Source organism: Labrus mixtus, chromosome 5, assembly GCF_963584025.1.
Source record: "Labrus mixtus chromosome 5, fLabMix1.1, whole genome shotgun sequence".
Taxonomy (NCBI): Eukaryota; Metazoa; Chordata; class Actinopteri; order Labriformes; family Labridae; genus Labrus; species Labrus mixtus.
The window spans coordinates 19,671,397-19,690,374 of NC_083616.1; the positions used below are offsets into that span (position 1 = coordinate 19,671,397).

The following is an 18,978-nucleotide window of genomic DNA, read 5'->3' on the forward strand; positions in this document are numbered from 1 at the left end:
ATTTGTCTTGGACAACAGTGCCACATACTACAAACCTGCTTTTATTTTGAAAGAAAATAATGAACTTGTGGAAGGCCGAAGGTTACAACAATAACTTAACCACTAATATAGGAACCTCTTACGGATCAAAAAGTAAATGAAAACAGCTAAAGGTAATGGTTAAAAAGGGAAATGGTGGATTTCATAATGGATATTAATTCTGACTGATCAACTGAGCTGTCAGGTAGCTGTAAGTAAAGCAAGTAAAATGAGCCATTTAAAGGCACAGCGGTGTCGCCCTTTTCCATCACTTTGCCTAAATAGACAAATAGTAGGTGATCAATGCAACCTACTTGGCACCATAGCAGCTGTGTGGTAGGTTGAGCTGCTACAAACTGTTAGAGCGGAGAATGTAAATATTTTCATCAACTAGGTAATGGTTAGACGACCGCTGTGTGACAGTACATAAAAACAGAATTACAACGTGGATATTTTTTGACTAAAAGGTCCACATATTTAAATATGCTCACACTTTAATTGGACAAGGACAATTCAACACTGATGACCGCATACTCACTTAAAGGCTTTATATGCGATTTTTCACACTTAAATATAATAGAGATCAAGTATATCCTCTGAAAATAACTCCCACTGTCCCACTGTCTGTGATGTTTTCCGGCTTTTCCGAGTCATATTTTCAGTTTGTTGACATTGTCGGGACGGCGGCTGACTCCTCCCCTCGCAAATAAAAGTTGTTTAATTGAGGGACAAGAGAAAAGAAGAATAACATACTGTACGCACTGCTTAACTGCGTTTCTAGATCACGCTCATTTCTGGTAAATTTACATGCAGTGTGAAGATACGATCATAATAAAGATCGCTAGCATTAGCATGCTAACACAAAAATGCACCATGAGTTTGGTTTCATGCTGGTGCTCAAGGGCGACATCTGCTGGATCAAAAAATCGCATATAAAGCCTTTAAGTACAAGTAACACTAGATAAATGTCGGTGTAGCAATTATTACAGAGAAACCCATTCAAGTCTCTGACAGATGTCTTATCAATGAAATTAATTTTAAAATAACCAGAATTTTTCTACAAACATAAATAAAACCATTTTCTGCACCAATCAATCAATGACAGAAACAGTGCTTCCATTGCTTGAGTGTCCAAAGACTCCTCATTTCATGTCATAATAGTGTCAACCATTCTTTAGGCAATTATGCAAATAGTTTGAATTTCACAGTAACCCCAGCGTCACATTCTGACTGCACACTGGCAGGTCGGTTTCTCTGCACAAAGCCCTCTTTGATCCGCTCTCAAGCATCCCCTTCAGGGCCGGGTGAACTCAAGCACTCTGCCAGGCTCATGGCTGTGTTGGGGAACGTGGCTGCTCTCACGTGTAAGAGATGCTGCTCGTTGTTAGCAGCAGTGAGACTGTCTGCTCAGTCAGACATGACACCTTACTGTCAGAAAGGTAAAGCCCCACTGCTGCGCTGTGTCCTCCTGACTGCTGTGAAGTCTTTGTGATGAGTAAAAAGTGCCCACACAGGTCACATTACCCCTTTTGTGGAAAGGCAGATTCTGTCTATATCATATCTTTCACACATCTACACACATCTCTCTCTGTGCAACTGTCACTTGAAGTGAATTAGATAAGGCCTCTCAAAGAAGAGAGCAGCTCAATGCAATCACGTTAACTCTGAGAAGAATAAATGCATTGCACTTATCCTCAATGTCTCGAGGCTTTTGGCTCCCCTGAATCCCCTCCAAAATTAGAGGATCAGAAAATGTGTACTGTTTCATGAGCCTCTTGAGTAAATGTGTCTTCCAACAATCAGTAAAAACCTAAACTGCACCCTTGGGTCTTATCCTTTGAGTTGCTGTGGCCTACAGCTAGGTCTCAAGAGCGTGATGATAAATGAACTTCATAGAAGTTGGTATACTTCTGCATAGAGCTGCTGAGCTCCAGACGGGGTCTTAAATGCCTTTAATAAGATGGAGACAAAGCCCTCTTTCTTCCTTCTTTAAAGAGATTGAGTTCCCACAGCCCACCCCTCTTTGGCCTGACCGCAGGGCAGAGTCTCAAGGGGCTGCGGCAGGTAGCTCAAACTCATATTCCGGCAGGAGAATGTCAACAGGAGATCTGACACAGAGAAATTAAAGAGGGGATCTACCTCTTTACTGACTCAATTTCCAGCATATGTATTTATTTCAGTGTAGGCCTCATTTAAATGCCAAGTTTAACTTTTGCTTCAATCATTTTTTAGTTAAGGGAGGGGAAAGGGACATTTTTAAGGTCAGCATGTACACATATAAACATCAGCTAAAGGTCTCAGAAATAACAGACTGCCCTAGAGACAAATCATATCCAAGTGTTTTCTTGGTTCTATTTATTCTCAAAACGAGAGCTTAAAATAACATCTGGAGTCACTCTATGAGAATCCAGCAGGAGCTCACAGCACTGACTGACACTGAGCCCCAGAATGAGAGACATGGCACTGTACGATAGTGCTGATACACAAGAAGCATTCACCCATGTTGACATAGGACCTATGCCCAATTTAAGTAGCTGTTCTGTTTATGTATAGGATAGAAAGTGCTTGTTCAAGAAAATCTAGTTCTTTTTATACTGTTGCACAAGTTACCTAATTTCTTCATGTTTTCAAATGCCTTCCGTGTGTGTTCAATTAATTTGACATCAGCAACCCACAGGTTTTTTAGCTTATAGTTGTTTGCTCTCCAGCTTTATAAATGGATCTTGGCAGCAGACATGCTCAGCTTGATCAAACCCTGAGCCAAAGCAAACCAACGTCTGGCTGAGTAATGCTCCGTAATCCAAAGAGGTCACAGAGTGCTTGATGAAAATGCTCAAAGGTCGTTCAAATCAATGCACTGCTAATGGTCTTATCGCAATATACTGCAGCTCAGACATTATCAAGGCATAATTGAGATTCAATGTAATTCTTAGAAAAGATTTTAGAGGGGACTTTGAAAAAGATAATGGAAATAGGAGAAATTGTGTGAATTTAAATGGAGAACTTGTCACTCCTATAGAGATACTCACCCTTGGGCCCCTCTTCCCTGGTTTTCCTGACAACCCTGGAAGTCCTTCAAGTCCCTGAAAAAAAGAATACAAAAGACATATCTGAATACAGAGAGGGAAATAACAGTTTCTGCCTTTTTTCCAGGAAGTCTTGAACTGTCTTGAATGGTAAAAAGAGCCAATATCATTTGGCTGATTAGGGACCTATTACAAATATATTGGTCATATGGTAATAGGAAATGGCAGAGACGTGTGATGTACCTGTATCTGTTTAGATATTCAGTGATTTAAAAGGTTTTAACACTACATATACAATAAACGATGCAGGCTGATTAGGAAATAGATTCATCACCTTTTTGCCCAGCAGTATATGCTACTTTTCCAGACTTAAGAGTTGGAAATACTCTCAGCATTGTCTGCACAAAGGCCAAAATGTGGTCCTTAATACAATTTCTTGGGAACGTAAATATAATATGTTAATCTTTTTTCAATAAAATTATCTGTTTAAAGCGAAGGAATTTACATTTGTGTGGATCTTGTCAACCCCAGTAGACAAAGAAATATGTCTTATCTCTTTGCTGTCATTTTGTATATATCGCTCACAGGGATACCAAGGCCAGGCATTGAAATAGCTATACAGTAATAGTCAATCTTGTTGCTGATGTCTTTGTTTGCTTTTATAGACTTTAGACATCAGTATTGAATTCACTTTGATTCATGACCAGCAAAAAACTCCTCACAGGAGCTTGAAGAAAGCAGATGTCTCAATACCTTAAGGGTCCATTCACATTTAAGCTAAAAGGCACTTGATCAGCTAAAATATTGCTAAACTGTTGATTTTTCGCAAATATTACATATTGGTCGACCTTAATTTTCAAGTGTTCTGAGTAAAATCTGTAAAATTCACCCAAGCTTAAAATTAAATCAGTAAACACATCTTTATTTTTTTTCTGATTTGACATTAGTGAAGTTAGAGGAAAGTTGCAGAGCATAAGTGAGATGATGGCATGCATAAGTTTGTATTGTTAGAAGCAAGAGCAGCTCTTGCTCTCTGCAGCCAAAATGATTTCAGCCCAAAACCGCTACACTACACAGAACCGGAGTCTGACTCATTATACTGGCAGGGAGGTCAGCACTGGTTCCAGCCGCAGCCAATCACATTAATTATGGGCATCAGCTAGCTTTAAAACAATTTCATACATGGATTAGCAAAGCTCTGAAAGGTCAAATCTAATGAAGGGTCAAGCTGGGGAACCTTTATAAGCTTGAGATATTGGGATTGTTACTTATTTTCCCATGGCTTCAGAAGTTTAAAGAACGAGGAAAGGAAACAGCACTTTAAAACAGCTCCAGGCAGTCCAGATGGAAAATGGACTATTGTAATAATGTCAGACGTATGGAGCACTTTTGTCAGACTCCTGAACCAATAGCCATAATTGAGCTGTTTCAGCTGTCATTCACTTTGGAAATCAGATCGCCTTCAGGAACAGTCAGGCTGTTCACAAATAAGCCGTTTGAGCTGCAGTCACTGCTGGCTGCTTAGCAAGGCAATGCTAGAGCTGACATCTTTATCAAACACATACAATTTATAGACAATCATTATTCTTGAAACTCTAAAGTTGGTGTCATTATTTCACCTAAGATTATTTTTGCATTTAAGGGTTTTCAACTCAAGTGGAAGAAAATCAAATGTAATGTTTAATTTTATATTTGATCATTGGAAGGTCAGAGGTTTTCTCCATGTTTTTCTTGGTCAACAACAAACGAGATTATAGCCAAATGTATTTTTAACTCAAACCCAGAGGCAACTTGTTAAATCCCACTTGAAGCAGTTCTGTGAGGTTCAGATCATTGCTGTCAAAGTTAAATCTTTTAAATACTGCATGAGACACTAGAAAGGTCTATTTTGCAAAGTAAGGGCTGGCATGCTATTACACTGAAAAGCTGTTTTAAATGCTTGTTATGTGTTGGCAGCTTAAATGAATCCCAAAAGGTCTTTTAAAAACCCATTAAGCTATATTTTATGAGGACATTCTCATTTAGAAGTATATGTGATGCAATATAATAGCCATACTATACTTAAACTCTAAGCTGAAAATATTATCTAGTCATCCACTAAAGACCTCACTTGCTTATCAAGTCAATATTTGTGATCCTCCCATCTTGAGTGCTAAAAGTACATCCAATAATTCATGAGCACTCATGTTATCTATTAGAGCTGACATGCTGTCTTTAAAAAAAGGCTGTAGACGTTATCATATTTGCTTTCAAAGACATTCCTTCTATTGTTAGCAGTTCAAATTGAAGTCCATGGCCCACAAAGATCAACCCTAATCCCACGGAAGGGGATCAAACTTCAACAATGTGCTTCTAGTCAACAGTATAATAATTCAGGAAACCATATTCTTAAATTGTCTGAAAATAGATTTTATAACTGACTAAGCAATCTCTTTAAAGTTTATAGACTCTTCTGAAACATCAGCAAGCAACACAATGGTTGAAAGTCCTCAGCATCGATTACTTTTCTGTCATAAAATGGTCTGAGAGACTTCAGTGGCATGCAGAGCTGTGGTTTCTCTCATTGCCAAAACAGGAAAGCTTTACTTACAACATTCTTTTTGGTTGAACATGGCGTAATACAAGACAGAGAAGTCTTTTTAACATCGGAAAATGTGGGTAACAATTGTGTATTTAACAGAGGAACAGTACAGGATAGGATGGCCAAAGTGAAGCACAAAGTCTACAGTCACAACTGGCTGATGAAGGCAAGTAGAGCCCAGCCAGTAATGGCTGGCTGAGGACAATGTTAGATGGGAACACATTAACGCTAACACATATAGTGGCCAATTCTACAATTCACTTAGCAGACGCTTTTATCCAAAGCGACGTACATCAGAGAGTAAGAACAACACAAGCAAGGATCTAGAAAAAAGGGAACAATGTCAGTAAGTGCAAACGATCAGCTTTGACATGTGCTGGCAGGCATTGCACAGAGGTAAAGCACAACATTGACGGCAGTTCTTGAGAGCTCTAATCAGTATAGAAACCATCTTAAAAGTCGCCGCCATCAAACAAAACAATCATCATTATTACCATCATCACCATCAATAATATACCAATAAAGTGAGTTTTTGAGTCTGCGCTTTCTCCAGATTCAATGGAGCAGATGGAGCAGGACACGACAAGGTGCAAATGGGTTTTCGATTTGGTGTGACGAGTCGATGGACTCCAGCGATACCGCACAGTTAGCTGTGGTTGTTCGTTTGTTGTTTGATTATTTTTCCCACCAAAGAGGAGTTTTTGACATCGCTTCCTCTGAAAACCACAACCTTTCGTGAAATCAAGAGAGAAGGACACAGCCCTCTTGTCTGATGCTGAGTGGCTGCTTGATCTTGCTTTCCTGACAGATATGATTGAGATATTTAACCACCTGAAGTCAATGTTACAAGGCAAGGACAAAAACATCTGTAACATGATCAGTGCTGTGAAGTCTTAACACAATACCTTCATTTCACCTCCAGCAACAACAAAAAAACAAAAGACAACACTTCAGTAGTCGTAAACATGTAGGAAAGCCATGCAGGGGGTGATGATGTTTTAGGTATGTACATGTATGCACATAAGAGTATTGTGACCTATTGTCCAGGCTAGTGTAGGAGTTTGAGGATAGGTTCAATGATTTTGATAAGCGGGAGCCCTGTGTAGCATTCATTACCAACCTCTTTATGGAGAAAGACATAGCAGAGATTTAAGAGAAACGGGCTGAACTGTGTCAATCCTGCAGAGATGGAGTTTATAAATCTCCAAAATCTTGTCCTGACAAAATCCGAGCGACACTCAGAGCATTTTTGGAGCCTTGTAGACCAAAAAAACTAGACGATCATTTGCCAAGCAGCACTGACATTTTCTAATTTTTTTGGCTCTACATACCTTTGAGAAGAAGCTTTTTCAGACACAAATGTCCTGAATTTTAATTCAGAGCAAGACTGGCAGATGAACATTTGAATGATGCCATTAGAGTTAACTTAAGTGGGTACACTTCAGCATACACATCTTAACTCATCTACTTGGTTTGTTTTAATACGGTATGTGAATTTTGAAAAAGCAATGTGATGCTTTTGTTCCTCATTGCATTGATGACTGCTTTAAATGTCAAGTGAAAAAATGTTATATAAGCAAATATCTGTTTAAGATGCAAGCCATATCAAGACATGTTATAAGTCGATATCGGCCTGTTTGTATGAGCTGACTGATAAATCTGTCCGACTCAAATGACTCAAATGAATAAACGTGTCAACTGTATTATCACTAACAGTTTGCTCTTAACTAAAGAGGTCAGTCCATGGATTGTTTTAATTTCTTAATTTTGCAATTCCAGCACCTTGCACCTGCATCTTGTCACATTAGTTGGAATTTTATTTTTATTTTTTTACAAAATGGGAACCCTAAACCTGTGATAATCAGTTTTATATTACTATTTAAATTTCAATGTTTTAAAACTTTTTTTACAGAACTTTCTTTGGTTAAAAGAAAAAACTAGTGCATGCTTTGCCAAAACTTAAACTGAAAAGTAAAAATGGGACAAACTACCACATCTCTCTGCCAGGGATAGAGCACTGCATTTATTTTCCAAAGCTCTTTATATTTTTACTCTAAACAGTTAATTATGCACAAGTGCTTGATCCCTATTTACCTTTGACCCCACTTCTCTGAGCAGTCACATTCCCTCTCAGAGGAATCTAACACCCCACTATCAGCCCCCCACCCCCACCGAGACAAACACTAACTGGCAAAGACCGGCTATGAACCTGACTATTTCTACCACCGCTGCTAAACAGGAAATCACATAAATCAGTAACAATCTGACCGGGCTCCGGTGCAACTATTTCTTTCAAGACAGCAAAAAATATATATTCAGTATATATATTAAACTAAGAACAGGGAAAGTAGCTTTGTGACTCATTCACAAACCAACACACTATTGTAAAATAAGCAAACACTTCAGAGATGCTGTGCTTGGTACCGGATTCAGAAAACCACACAACCAGGAGACACGTCAGCAACAACGTCAGACTTTGTCCTGGACATCAAAGAAAGGCCAAACAAAACGTAAACAAAGATCTGGAATACTCGTAAATCATTGTTACCCAAAGGTGTACTGTACGAGTCCAAAAGAGTAGAAATGTTGCAGATAAATGTTCAAACATCTGTTGCAGGGAAAATACCCTAATTCATAACATTCATTCATAAATAATCAAATAAATACAGTGTGGTAAACAAGCCATACAATAAACAAATATCCCTCCCTGCAGTGTGTGACACAAAGAACACTTCCTGTGGTTTAAATGTGTTAAAAATGCATGTACTCCTGCACTGATTTCAGGACAGGTGTTTGTTGTGTTATCTTTACAGCTCAAACACTCACCGGTGGTCCTGGTTCTCCCTTTATTCCAGGTGGTCCAGCCAGCAGTGAAAACTGGGTCGGTTCCACGTCAAAAGTCTGAAAGCCATCTGTTGCAGCTTGAGTGACTGGAATAAGCGAGGTGGGTTTGACATCCTGCATACTGGTCACTTTTGGCTCAGGTTTCTTTGAAGCTACTGTGCTCAACTGGTTTTTATGGGGAAGGTAGGCGTTTGGAGGAGACCCCTGTGTGAAAGCAGCTGTGGTCTTGAGGTTTGGCTTCAGCTCGGACGGTATCGTGGAAGCAGGTAAATCCATAATTTGGTCAAAAGGTTTCTGAGGATTAGTATCTCCTTGCTCTGTGTTCTCCCCAGCAATACCATAAGAAGTTGGTTTTAGGTTTTGCGGTGTCCTGCTGATCTTAAGAGATGCAGTAGCAGTTTGAGTTGGAAATTTGAGCGGGCTCTCGAAGCCAGGTTGAACCGGGAGAGAAACAGACACAACACCAGGTTTCAGAGTGCTCAAAGACGGATACACAGATGTTTCGTTCTGCATTAGCGAGCAGGCAGTTGGATCAACATTAGTAGTCCTTGTCCTTCCCTCTGTAAAGGCCAAAGTTGGTCTCTCTGTGTTTTTGGATATCTCTTTCAGTGGAGTTCTATGAGTAACAGTAATGTTTACATCTGTTGAAATTAGAGGTAGCAGTGGTGGAAGCATGGGCCGATACGTGTCAGCTTCTCTGCAATGTTTCTTTATGTAATCACAATAATTATGAGCTGCCTTAGCAGAGGGATAAATGTCAAACTGACACACAGCGCCTTCAAACGGCACTGCGTTGTGGTTCATTTTTCCTAGCAAGAAAGAGCCCTCTGCGTCAAGAGCTTCGACTTTTTTTAAATGCAAATCTGCATGAACACTTTTCGCTCCACAAGAGGTGTGTAAGAACACCTGATGACCTTGGATATCCAAGGCTAGACTATGCCACCGGCCATCGTGGACATCATAGTCAAAGCTCACAGAGCTCCTCTGCCCAGTGTGTACCAGGACTTTCCCCGGTACGAACTGCACCCCGAGCTGAACTTTTCTTCTCTTAGACAGGACTGAGAAAAGGAAAGCGCTGTTGATGCGATGAACGGACAGACTAAGGATCAGGGAGAGATTGATGGAGGTGTAGTTTGCAGGGATGACAGTGCGCAGTGGCACCTGGATACGTGCCCTCGGGGTGAGGATAACTCCTGACTTGAAGGGGATAATGCCATTGGGGATGGATTGAGCGCCCGAAGATGACGACTCGCCGGTCCGTCTCCCAAAGAGCCCAAGCTGCTGCAAAACATCCACATCTTCAAACAAGAAAAAAGAGAGAAAGTCAGTGACTCTTAGCTTTGTAGAAATCCAAAGGAATCTGGAAGGGGAACATCTTACAATACAACTATATATATTAGTTTCTAAGCTTATTAAACATGCGCTTCTCTTTTGTATGAATTGTTTTTAGTGAATTTTACCCTAAAAATGTCTTCCAGGGTTAAGTTAGAGGCAGAGATTACAGAGAACTTTACAGAAGGGCATACAATGAGCTATTTCAAAAGATGTATGAATGCCGAAACTTAAAGAGAGGAAAACATAGATAGAGAGATAGATACTTTATTGATCCCAAGGGAAATTCAAATTGAAATTCAAATCAATTGACATAGCTATTGCACATCAGATCTTACTTTATAGGCGCACTTAAAAAGCTATTTAAAAAAAACGAAAGTTTGTGTAAGGCACACATTATCAACCTCCCACTGTAGTGCACTGATCTCCATCAAAGTACATTCTGGAAAAACGAAAGTGTAGTAATAAAAGTGATAATTATGTTGTGGGGCTAGGCGGAGAGTTCACAAGTTTAACGTTAGACTAATGGAAATCCTGCTGCAAAAGCAATTGAAAAAGGATGTATACAATTTCCAATAGGGCAACGCATCAAAATCCAGTTTGGGGGATTGCCACAAATTATGCAATCGTTACATCAGCCTTAATTAGAGCAATCTCAGGGAATGGAGACTAAACGAGTCCCTGAAGATTACAGCAGTGGGGTTTTAAGAGCAAGATTTCCAAAAGACTAAAAAGCCATCTCACTATGTCTGGCAATGTCTGTCGAGTAAAGATGATTGCTCTGACAGGGGCCTTAGCTCATGAAAACATTCTGCAGTGTTTTCTGCAGGTTTTAAATGCTACTTGCATCTCACAGGAGTAAATGTGTGTGATTTTCACACATAACAGTGCTGCCTGTACTGTATATATTGCTCCTAATTGGATCCATAGCTTTGTTGAAGACTATTTTTATCCACATTTTACTTTATCAAGAACCAACCTTTATTTTGAGGGTATGCTTACCAATGCATTTGTGACAACCCATTACACTAAACATAGAAAAAAGGTTAACACAAACATTTCTCCCTGATAATGAATTGACGCTATTTAACATTCTACAAGATGTAAGGATAAAGTTATATTTTTAAAAAAACATGTAATTTTAACTTATATCATTTGTACTCCAAAAAAATAATGTTCTTTAAAACCCTTAACCCAAAAAATGGTGGTGCCTGACACACACTTTTTTTTAAAGGACAAAGTTTATGTTTGGGATAATTTATAGAAATATAAATTGGGACAACTTATCCAAACATAACATCCAGCTCTCTCAGAAAGTGAAATCTGTTTTTGGTTAAAACATTGAAAAAGACTGGAAATGTTCCTCTTATAATACTATTGTCTATAGTTACGCATCAGTGTAAGTCTGCGGTTGTGTCAAACAAAAGCTTCTTGTTTAGTTTAGCAAGGATGAAAAAAAAAAGATCATCCTTGGCAATTCAGCATCCTGCATAAAGTACGATAATCTTCCCAATTCATGCGATGTCAAAGCACAAATCGTACACACACGTCTCAAATATCCATCCTTCGACTAATACCAAACAAATGTGGGCAAGACTAAAATAAACTGCTGAATGATAAATTACAGCTCTGCAGAGAAGAAACAAGTATAGACACTAGACATGCAGGGGGGGAAACCCTGTTTAGTGTGCGCAGGCAGTGGGAGGTCAGCACGATTGAAAAACCCACACAAGGAAAAGAAACATCAAACAGAAACTGAAACAAGAACAAAGACTGTCTGCAGCTGAATTTCCAATATAGCACTCATTTGAATTGTTAATATGGTTCGAGAAAAGCAAAATTGTTCTTTCATTTTATGATTCATGATCTACTTTTCATTGCTTTCTCTCTCATATCTATATCTCTGTGGGAAGACAGACTGCCTCTGGCTTTTTGTGACCTCCTGATGAGCTGGGGGAAAACTGAGAACTAAGTATAACACATCCAAGACGAAGCACCGCTTCAAAAAAACTCTGTTTTCTGAGAGCAGGCACGTGCACAGACAGAACATTTTCCACAGATGCTTCACAGTAAATATCTTCAAGTGGAGAAAAGAATAGAAGAAATAAAGACTTTCAAACTTAATATGTTCGTCCAGGGAAATGCTTGGACACAGTAACAGAACTGCTTTCTTACATTTATTTTAACTACATAAATCCCATGTGGTGTTTTTCTTTTATAAAATAAGGTATTTTGGAGTTTAAGGTCACACTGTGTTTCTTAAGTAAAAGGGAGTGAATTCCTTGCCTCTGACTCAGTTTAATGAATCTACTGGCTAATGGAAGGTCGAATACTTGGCCAAAGTTGTACATGTACACTGACAAATAAAGATATTCTATTATATTCTCAGTCAAACATTTCCCATGCCACATGAAAATGTAATTTTGGAATGGGACATACTAATTGCATTTGGTCAATAAGTGGACTATCAACATGATTGTCTTCTCATCTATATTTATGCATATGATTGTCATCATTACTATGCAAACGATTTACTTTGTAAATAGTTAGTTGTTAGTTGGGGTAGTTGTTCAGGGTGAGAGGGTGAACCCCTGGAGCCACCCAGGGTTGCTTGTTTATTTCTAAGCACTAATAGTAAAGCCATTATTCGGAACAAGGCTGGTATAATATCGACATAATATCCACTATGGACCCACACTTTCCAGCCCTATAGAGCAAAGTCTGCCTAAAGTTAGGGAAGTGAATACTGCATGCTATAGTCTGGAACATTTACAGCAAGCAAGCGAGCGGGTTTGTCGTTGTATAAGTTCAGCTGAGTTTCTCTGGTTTATACTCTTTACTGAATAACTCAGTTGCCAGAGTCGAGCTTTCAACTATAGTATTTGTATCGTAGAGATTGTCTGTGCTGGTCTCCTGCTTTATGGGACATGGCTGTAAAAGTCCAGGTCCTGAAAGCGTCAGGACCTAAGGTTGTCAAATCAAAGAATATTGATCCCTCTTTTGATACCAAAGCAACAAAAATAAAACTCCTTGGCACCCAATATATCTACATTGCCAACATCTTTGTGCAATTTAGACAATGCTTTCTCTCTTTTGCTCATGATAGCCTTTGAAAATATTTAGAATTTAAAGTATAACTGAAGATGAGAAGTTTTTTTTTTAAAGCTTTGGTTTCCATACCATCAATCATTAAAATAAGCGTATCGCATTATTGAAAACTTTGAAAATCTTTTTAAGAGCTAGATGTCTAGAAATTGACAGAGAATATTATGAAGTTTACATGTGAGAAGGGCTAAGCAGGACATCTAATATGTGCCAAAAATGCTACAATCTGGCTGAAATTCATCAGGCTTTGAGCCTCATTCTGAGGGTACGTATATGCAAACAATTAATGTATAGAGATAATGGTAACTGCAAAAAAAGACTTGATTAAAGGCCTCTATGCAGGCAGTTAATTTTAGCTCTTGAGCTCTCTAATCTGATCTCAAAAAGAAGAAGCAGCGGCTCATGAGGTAGAAGTCAATGAATGCAAAGGAAAGGATGCAGTCCTACAATGCTAGACTGGACATTTAATAGATTAGAGTATATAAGGAACACAAAAATTACAACAGCTTGATATTGCACAGTCCTTTCCATATGCTTGACTATCACTGCAAGTTTTTTTTTTATATAAACAAGAGTATGTATCTTTAAAAAAAAGTTAAGGAAAGCCAGCTGCTTTGTATTCTAGCAGAACTGCTTTCACAGTAAATCTTGCTTTATCAAGGGAGAGCTTATAGCCTCATTAGAGTGTGAGATTTTGCAGAAACATCCCCATATATATGAAAAATATATATATGCCTCTAGACAGCCAGCAGTTATTACTAGCGGGAAATACCAAGTGATAAATGCAGAGTTACCTGGTAATTGCCAGAAATTGTTTTCATTGAGTGCAGTGGCTCATACTATCAAAAGGCATCAAGAAACCCTGTAAAGCTATCACTGAATAAGATTCCGCTGATTTTGATTGACAGCAAAGTCAGACAACATCCATACAAGAGTCTTTAAGTAAGGGAAAGCTGACTGCATCAGATATCAAGGCACAGCAGAATGTGACTCATCCTGAGAGTGAGTGCACATGTTGTAGAGAAGACTCTGGGAATCATGAGTGACAGGTCATGTATTATCTTAATACCTTTACCAAGACTTCAGAGAGTCGTAGGAAGGCTGGTTAGGGGAGAAATTTGAACTTATAACAGCTACAGAATTGTAAAAGATTTGTTAGCTTGTGTAATGTTACAAAACAAATCCAATAAAACAAATGTCCAAAACTCTCTAAATGCCACTTCAGATTATAAAAATATCGATTTATTATTATTATTTTTTTTTAAATAGGATTTGTACTTGATCCCTTGCTTTTAGTGTAATTGCAAATATTACTAGTTCAATTTCTATGTTGCTACTGAGAGTACGGGATACAGAGTGAAGTACATGATGTTCAATTTGTACAGAAGTCCATGTAAAGTAAGCAATATTCTCAGCAGAGTCTACAGTTTCTCGCTAATCCAGTTCAAGCGTACAGCACCTAATATCCACTGCCTGGAAAAAGGCTGCAAATAGTGGTCCATCTCGTACAAAGGCTTAATATGCTTTCCAGGAGAAAGTAAACATGTTGAGTGAAAGACTTGATAGATCAAACAGTAATGCTGACGGAAGAATAGCTGACCATATCTGTCAATGGAAAGAAATAGATGCTGATTCATTCATTTGTGAACAACTGGAAAACTTGAATAACATACACAGCAGTGGGGCCATTCTGGGATGTTATTTGTTATATTAATTCCCTTTGTTCATGCTTTGTTCTAGCTATGCATGCAACATACTAAAATCATAAAATGACCTAGTTTAAGAGAGGACATACCTGAAATGTAACTGTCTTTGACTCTACCAGTACCTGCTCAAATATGTGAATGTGCTCCACATGAATCCATCCTTGTGCTCAAGTGTCTTACCTTGTGCTTGTGCTAGCCTCAGAGAGCAGATGCAACAGAGTAAAGTCCAAAGAATCAGAACTCTCCTGAGGACAAAGACAAAAAGTCAGAGAAAGTAGAAGATAGTCAGTGTACAGGTAATCTATAGGGAGATGATTCTGGGGCTGCACATAAAATTCTTAACATGATCAACGATTAATCAATTGAGTAATGCCATCAAATTGTAAATAGTGATAAGTTCAGTAAATTTCAGCAAACAATATTTGTTTATTATCTAATTACTGAATTTGTTAACAGTGCATTCTTCTTTCAAGTTTGTTTTGACAGAGTTTGCATCAAAGGTAACCAGATCCCAAAAAGTCGTATCTTTAATTCTCATTCTAAGACCGACCAGAAGCCAAACAAAAGTAGCCTACCTGTTTTTACATTTATACAGTCATGCTTTTCAGTCAGTACAGTCATCATTCTTACATGAAAGACCGACAACATGAGGAGGCAAGATAACAATGGCAGTTTTAAAGTTGTAACCAGTCACTTGAGCTGATTATCTTGAATCGGCTTATGTTTAAACACTCATTTGTCAAAGACTCCTGTGGATCTAGCAGACGAGCGGCAGCAGCAGCTCTACTTTGTTCAAAGACTCTTAGTATCTGTTTCAAGACAACAATCTTTGTATTATATCACTGCCTGACCAGATAAGCTCAAGCTTTCAGATCAGTGGAGCAAGAACCACCTCTGACTGAGGTACAAAAATACTGCATCAATTTCCAAGTAAGTGATGAAGATAAATGTAGCATATTACATCTATCAATGCTGTAATGTGAACTTTTGTTTACAGTCAACTACAGATGAGCAACGCACTTTCAGACAGCAGTCTTAAGTGGGCTTGGTTTCTCTCAGACGGTGAAAGACTATGGGAAGGGAAATGTAAGACATTGAATGGAGTATACATTTCCGTAAGATGTATTCCTCAAGTCAAGTTACAAAAAAAGTGTTAATTACTCAGACATAAGGATGGTATGACTCTAAAAGTTATAGTTTATCTCTGATGACTGCACGTGACAGTAATGTTACCTGAATAATGCTTAGTTGTTGCACTCTCAGCACAGTGCTGTGGCAGCCTGCAGTTGCTGAAACTGGACTGAACTGTTGAGCCAGTGCTGTTTTAAGTGAACCAGGCTCAGTGACAAGTGCCATAATGAAAGCGTTTGGAGGAAATCTTCTACATTTGTGGTTTTCCAGAGAGCCACAGAAAGCCGCTGGTCAACCACTGACACACTGACTGCTAGTTAAAGCTCTTAAAAACCTTTCCTCCCTCAACTTTATGTCCCATTCACTGCTCTCTCGCATTGACATTCGCAGAAAAAGCAGGGTGTGCAGTTTCACTCAAGTTCAGGGCAATCATATGATGCAACATTTTTGACTTTTATATCCCCTCCTTTTGGGACAGCCGGCCAACCAGCTGAGTGAGTCGCACAGCAGGGAGGAGAGAAAAGAGGGAGGAGGAGAAAGAGGACTGTCTCCTCCTCTCATACATCTCCCTCAAATCAGTACCAGATCATTTGGCAGCTCATGCTAAAACAAAGACACAGTAAAGAAACCCACATTAGCTTCCACTGAACTGTCTAAAGCGCAGAGACAACTGCTTCCATAAGCTAAACATACAAGCCATGAACATACACCACCTGTTCACGTATAGGCCTAGTATTTTTGCCATAAGCTATATGAACTAAATCTATTTTTATTCTGAAATTATTCGAATTCTTCATCAGTCCACTTGTATTTGTTAAAACTTTTCCTTTATTAGTTCTAGCTATTAGTAATTTTATTTTAATATCACTGAAAATAAAGACATGACGCATTAATTTAGACACAGATGCACACAAGCACGCTCGCTCTTAAACATAAAAAAAACTAGGTTGGAATTGCAATTCTGATGAGAATTAAAAGTTGAATGACTTACCCCCCGACTCCAGTGGTTTTCACTTTGGAGCACGGGGCATTTTCCGGCTCCATAGCGGTTACTTCATTCTTTCTTGGGAGTTTTTACAACAGTCCAGACGACGCAGATAAAGTTTTTCCATTCCAGGTATTCCTTTTTAAGTGTCGCGCGAGGAGTAAAGGAAGTAAAAAACAAAACAACAGCTCAGCAAGCAATGACTACGCTGATTTCTGTCATTGTCCCGTCCCTTATCTCATCCCTGCAGTCTCCTTCTAGGAGATGATACCAAATTTCAAAAAAAAAAAAAAAAAAAAAAAAAAAGAATGCTCCGGTGAGCTCCACCTGTGTGCTGACTATGTGCTTTTTCCTTCTTCCTCACGCGCGTTTTCTGAAGTACAATGAACGTCAAGTCACGTCTGGTCCAGCTTTCCCGGGGAACCGTTGCAGGACAAGATGACGACCGCCGTTACGTGTGTTCACGTGTGTGTGTGTGTGTGTGTGTGTGTGTGTGTGTGTGTTGCCGACTTTCCAAAATGAAAGTTTATTGTGGACTGAGGAAAATCTTGAGAACCGGGAAAAGGGGGGAACACCTCCCTCTGTCGCCCTCAGCTGACATCGAGGGAAACACATAAGAAGCAGAGACGTTGCAGAGCGCAGCTCCTTTAGCTGAAGGTGTGTCTAAAGGCACGTGTATAAAGGCAACATGCAGACTAAGCTCTGTGTTAGTGTTCATAGTCAGTCAAAGGAAGAAGGTAGTCCTGTTTGGTAATAAATTAATGAACACATGAATGAGTTGTGCAGTTGTCAGCCACACAGTAGGCTACTTTAGGCTGCAGCAAGAAGACCCCCCCCCCCCCCAAAAAAAAAAAAACACCTGCAGGAAACTTTCACCACACAAAAAAACTTAGGAACTTTACAAATTTGCACCTTAAGCATTGTTACAAAAATAAACTAGGCAGTTCGTTTCTAATGGCACATTGACAGCATGCACAGAATTGAAAGGGAATTGTTATTCCTTATTACTCTAATTGAAGTCTGTAAATGGAGGAGCCAGCACGACTGGACAGGGCTGAGATGTTTTGAGTGTGTTTTGTGGATGTGAACCAAAAGCAGTTAGCAGCTAAATGACGAGGAATAAGAAGTGAGAAAGTAAAATAAGGACACAGAAATGTCAGCATAATTGGGGAAACAATGAGGTCTGTGCAGCCACTCAACGTCGCTGCCAGTGACAAGATGGAAACGCCAACAGGGGACAAAAAAGGTCCATGATTATTTCATAAAAATGTCTTTGTCCAACACTAAGCACAGGTTGTTATGTTTTACGTCATGCCTTTTTGCATCCAAAACATCCAGCACACTATCTGAAACCGGGGACACTCTAAAATTGGGGCACAATTACGCCTGAGTGGTTGGTTCAGTGTAAGAAAAGTAAGCATTGCTGCAGGCCCTCCATTGGTTTCACAGCAGGATCTCTGTTTAGCGCTCGTATTGACATTTGGCCTTAAAAGAAATACACAATATTTTATTCACTAAAGTTAAGTGTTTTGCAAAGAATTTCGTATAAAGACTTGTTTTGATGCTTATGCAACTCACTACTTTTGTGTTCTGAAAGTTACAAATAGTTTTTAGCTGTAGTTAATCCAAATTGACTAGACTGAATCTTTTTCAATCTAAATATTTCATGTGATTGATTGTACTGGACATTTATAGGCTAATATTGATATTTCAGAGTTCGAAATCTGAGTATGATGTTGCGTCCAACATTAATTTTTACATAATACATTGCTTTTCATGAATGCACAATGTTTTTTAGACACATGCATTACATTTTTGTAACCGAGGGATTTTAGTAAAGACCCAAAATTTTAGTCAGAGTTCCAGAAAAACAGTCCATTATGAAAACCTGTCCCTTACTGTATGTGACCAGTGCTAATGTATCTGTGGAAAACAATAGTATCAGCGGGTTGATATATAACAATCAGGTTCAATGACAAGAACATTTTATGTCACAGAAACCAGAAACTTGACAAACCAAAAAATAAATACCCTTCATGTTATGATCTCAGCAATATACTCAAATTAATTTAATTTTGTAAAACAGATACAAAAAGGTTTCCAGCCCTGATACACAGATAAAACATTCTGCCGTTGTTTCTTAACCACTGCTCTGTCTCATTCGAGTTCCAACAAACAAACAGTATAACATGATGGACGCTTTTTTTTTTTTGCTGCAACAAACCACCAAATCAATGCATCAAGTGGAAC

General features: G+C 38.9%; 1 protein-coding gene across 2 annotated transcripts in view; it reads right to left on the bottom strand.

Moving 5' to 3' along the window:
* col27a1b (collagen, type XXVII, alpha 1b) overlaps positions 1-17,244 on the bottom strand; it is a 68,911-nt gene extending 51,667 nt beyond the window's left edge. For both annotated transcript variants that reach the window (XM_061038413.1, XM_061038415.1), the window contains exons 1-4: positions 16,735-17,244; positions 14,793-14,857; positions 8,452-9,767; positions 3,048-3,101 (exon numbers count right to left, since the gene is read on the bottom strand). In XM_061038413.1, coding sequence (XP_060894396.1) covers positions 3,048-3,101; positions 8,452-9,767; positions 14,793-14,857; positions 16,735-16,787 — 1,488 coding nt within the window. In that variant the 5' untranslated portion in view covers positions 16,788-17,244. The remainder of the gene's footprint in view (positions 1-3,047; positions 3,102-8,451; positions 9,768-14,792; positions 14,858-16,734) is intronic.
* Between the last annotated feature and the right edge of the window lie 1,734 nt (positions 17,245-18,978).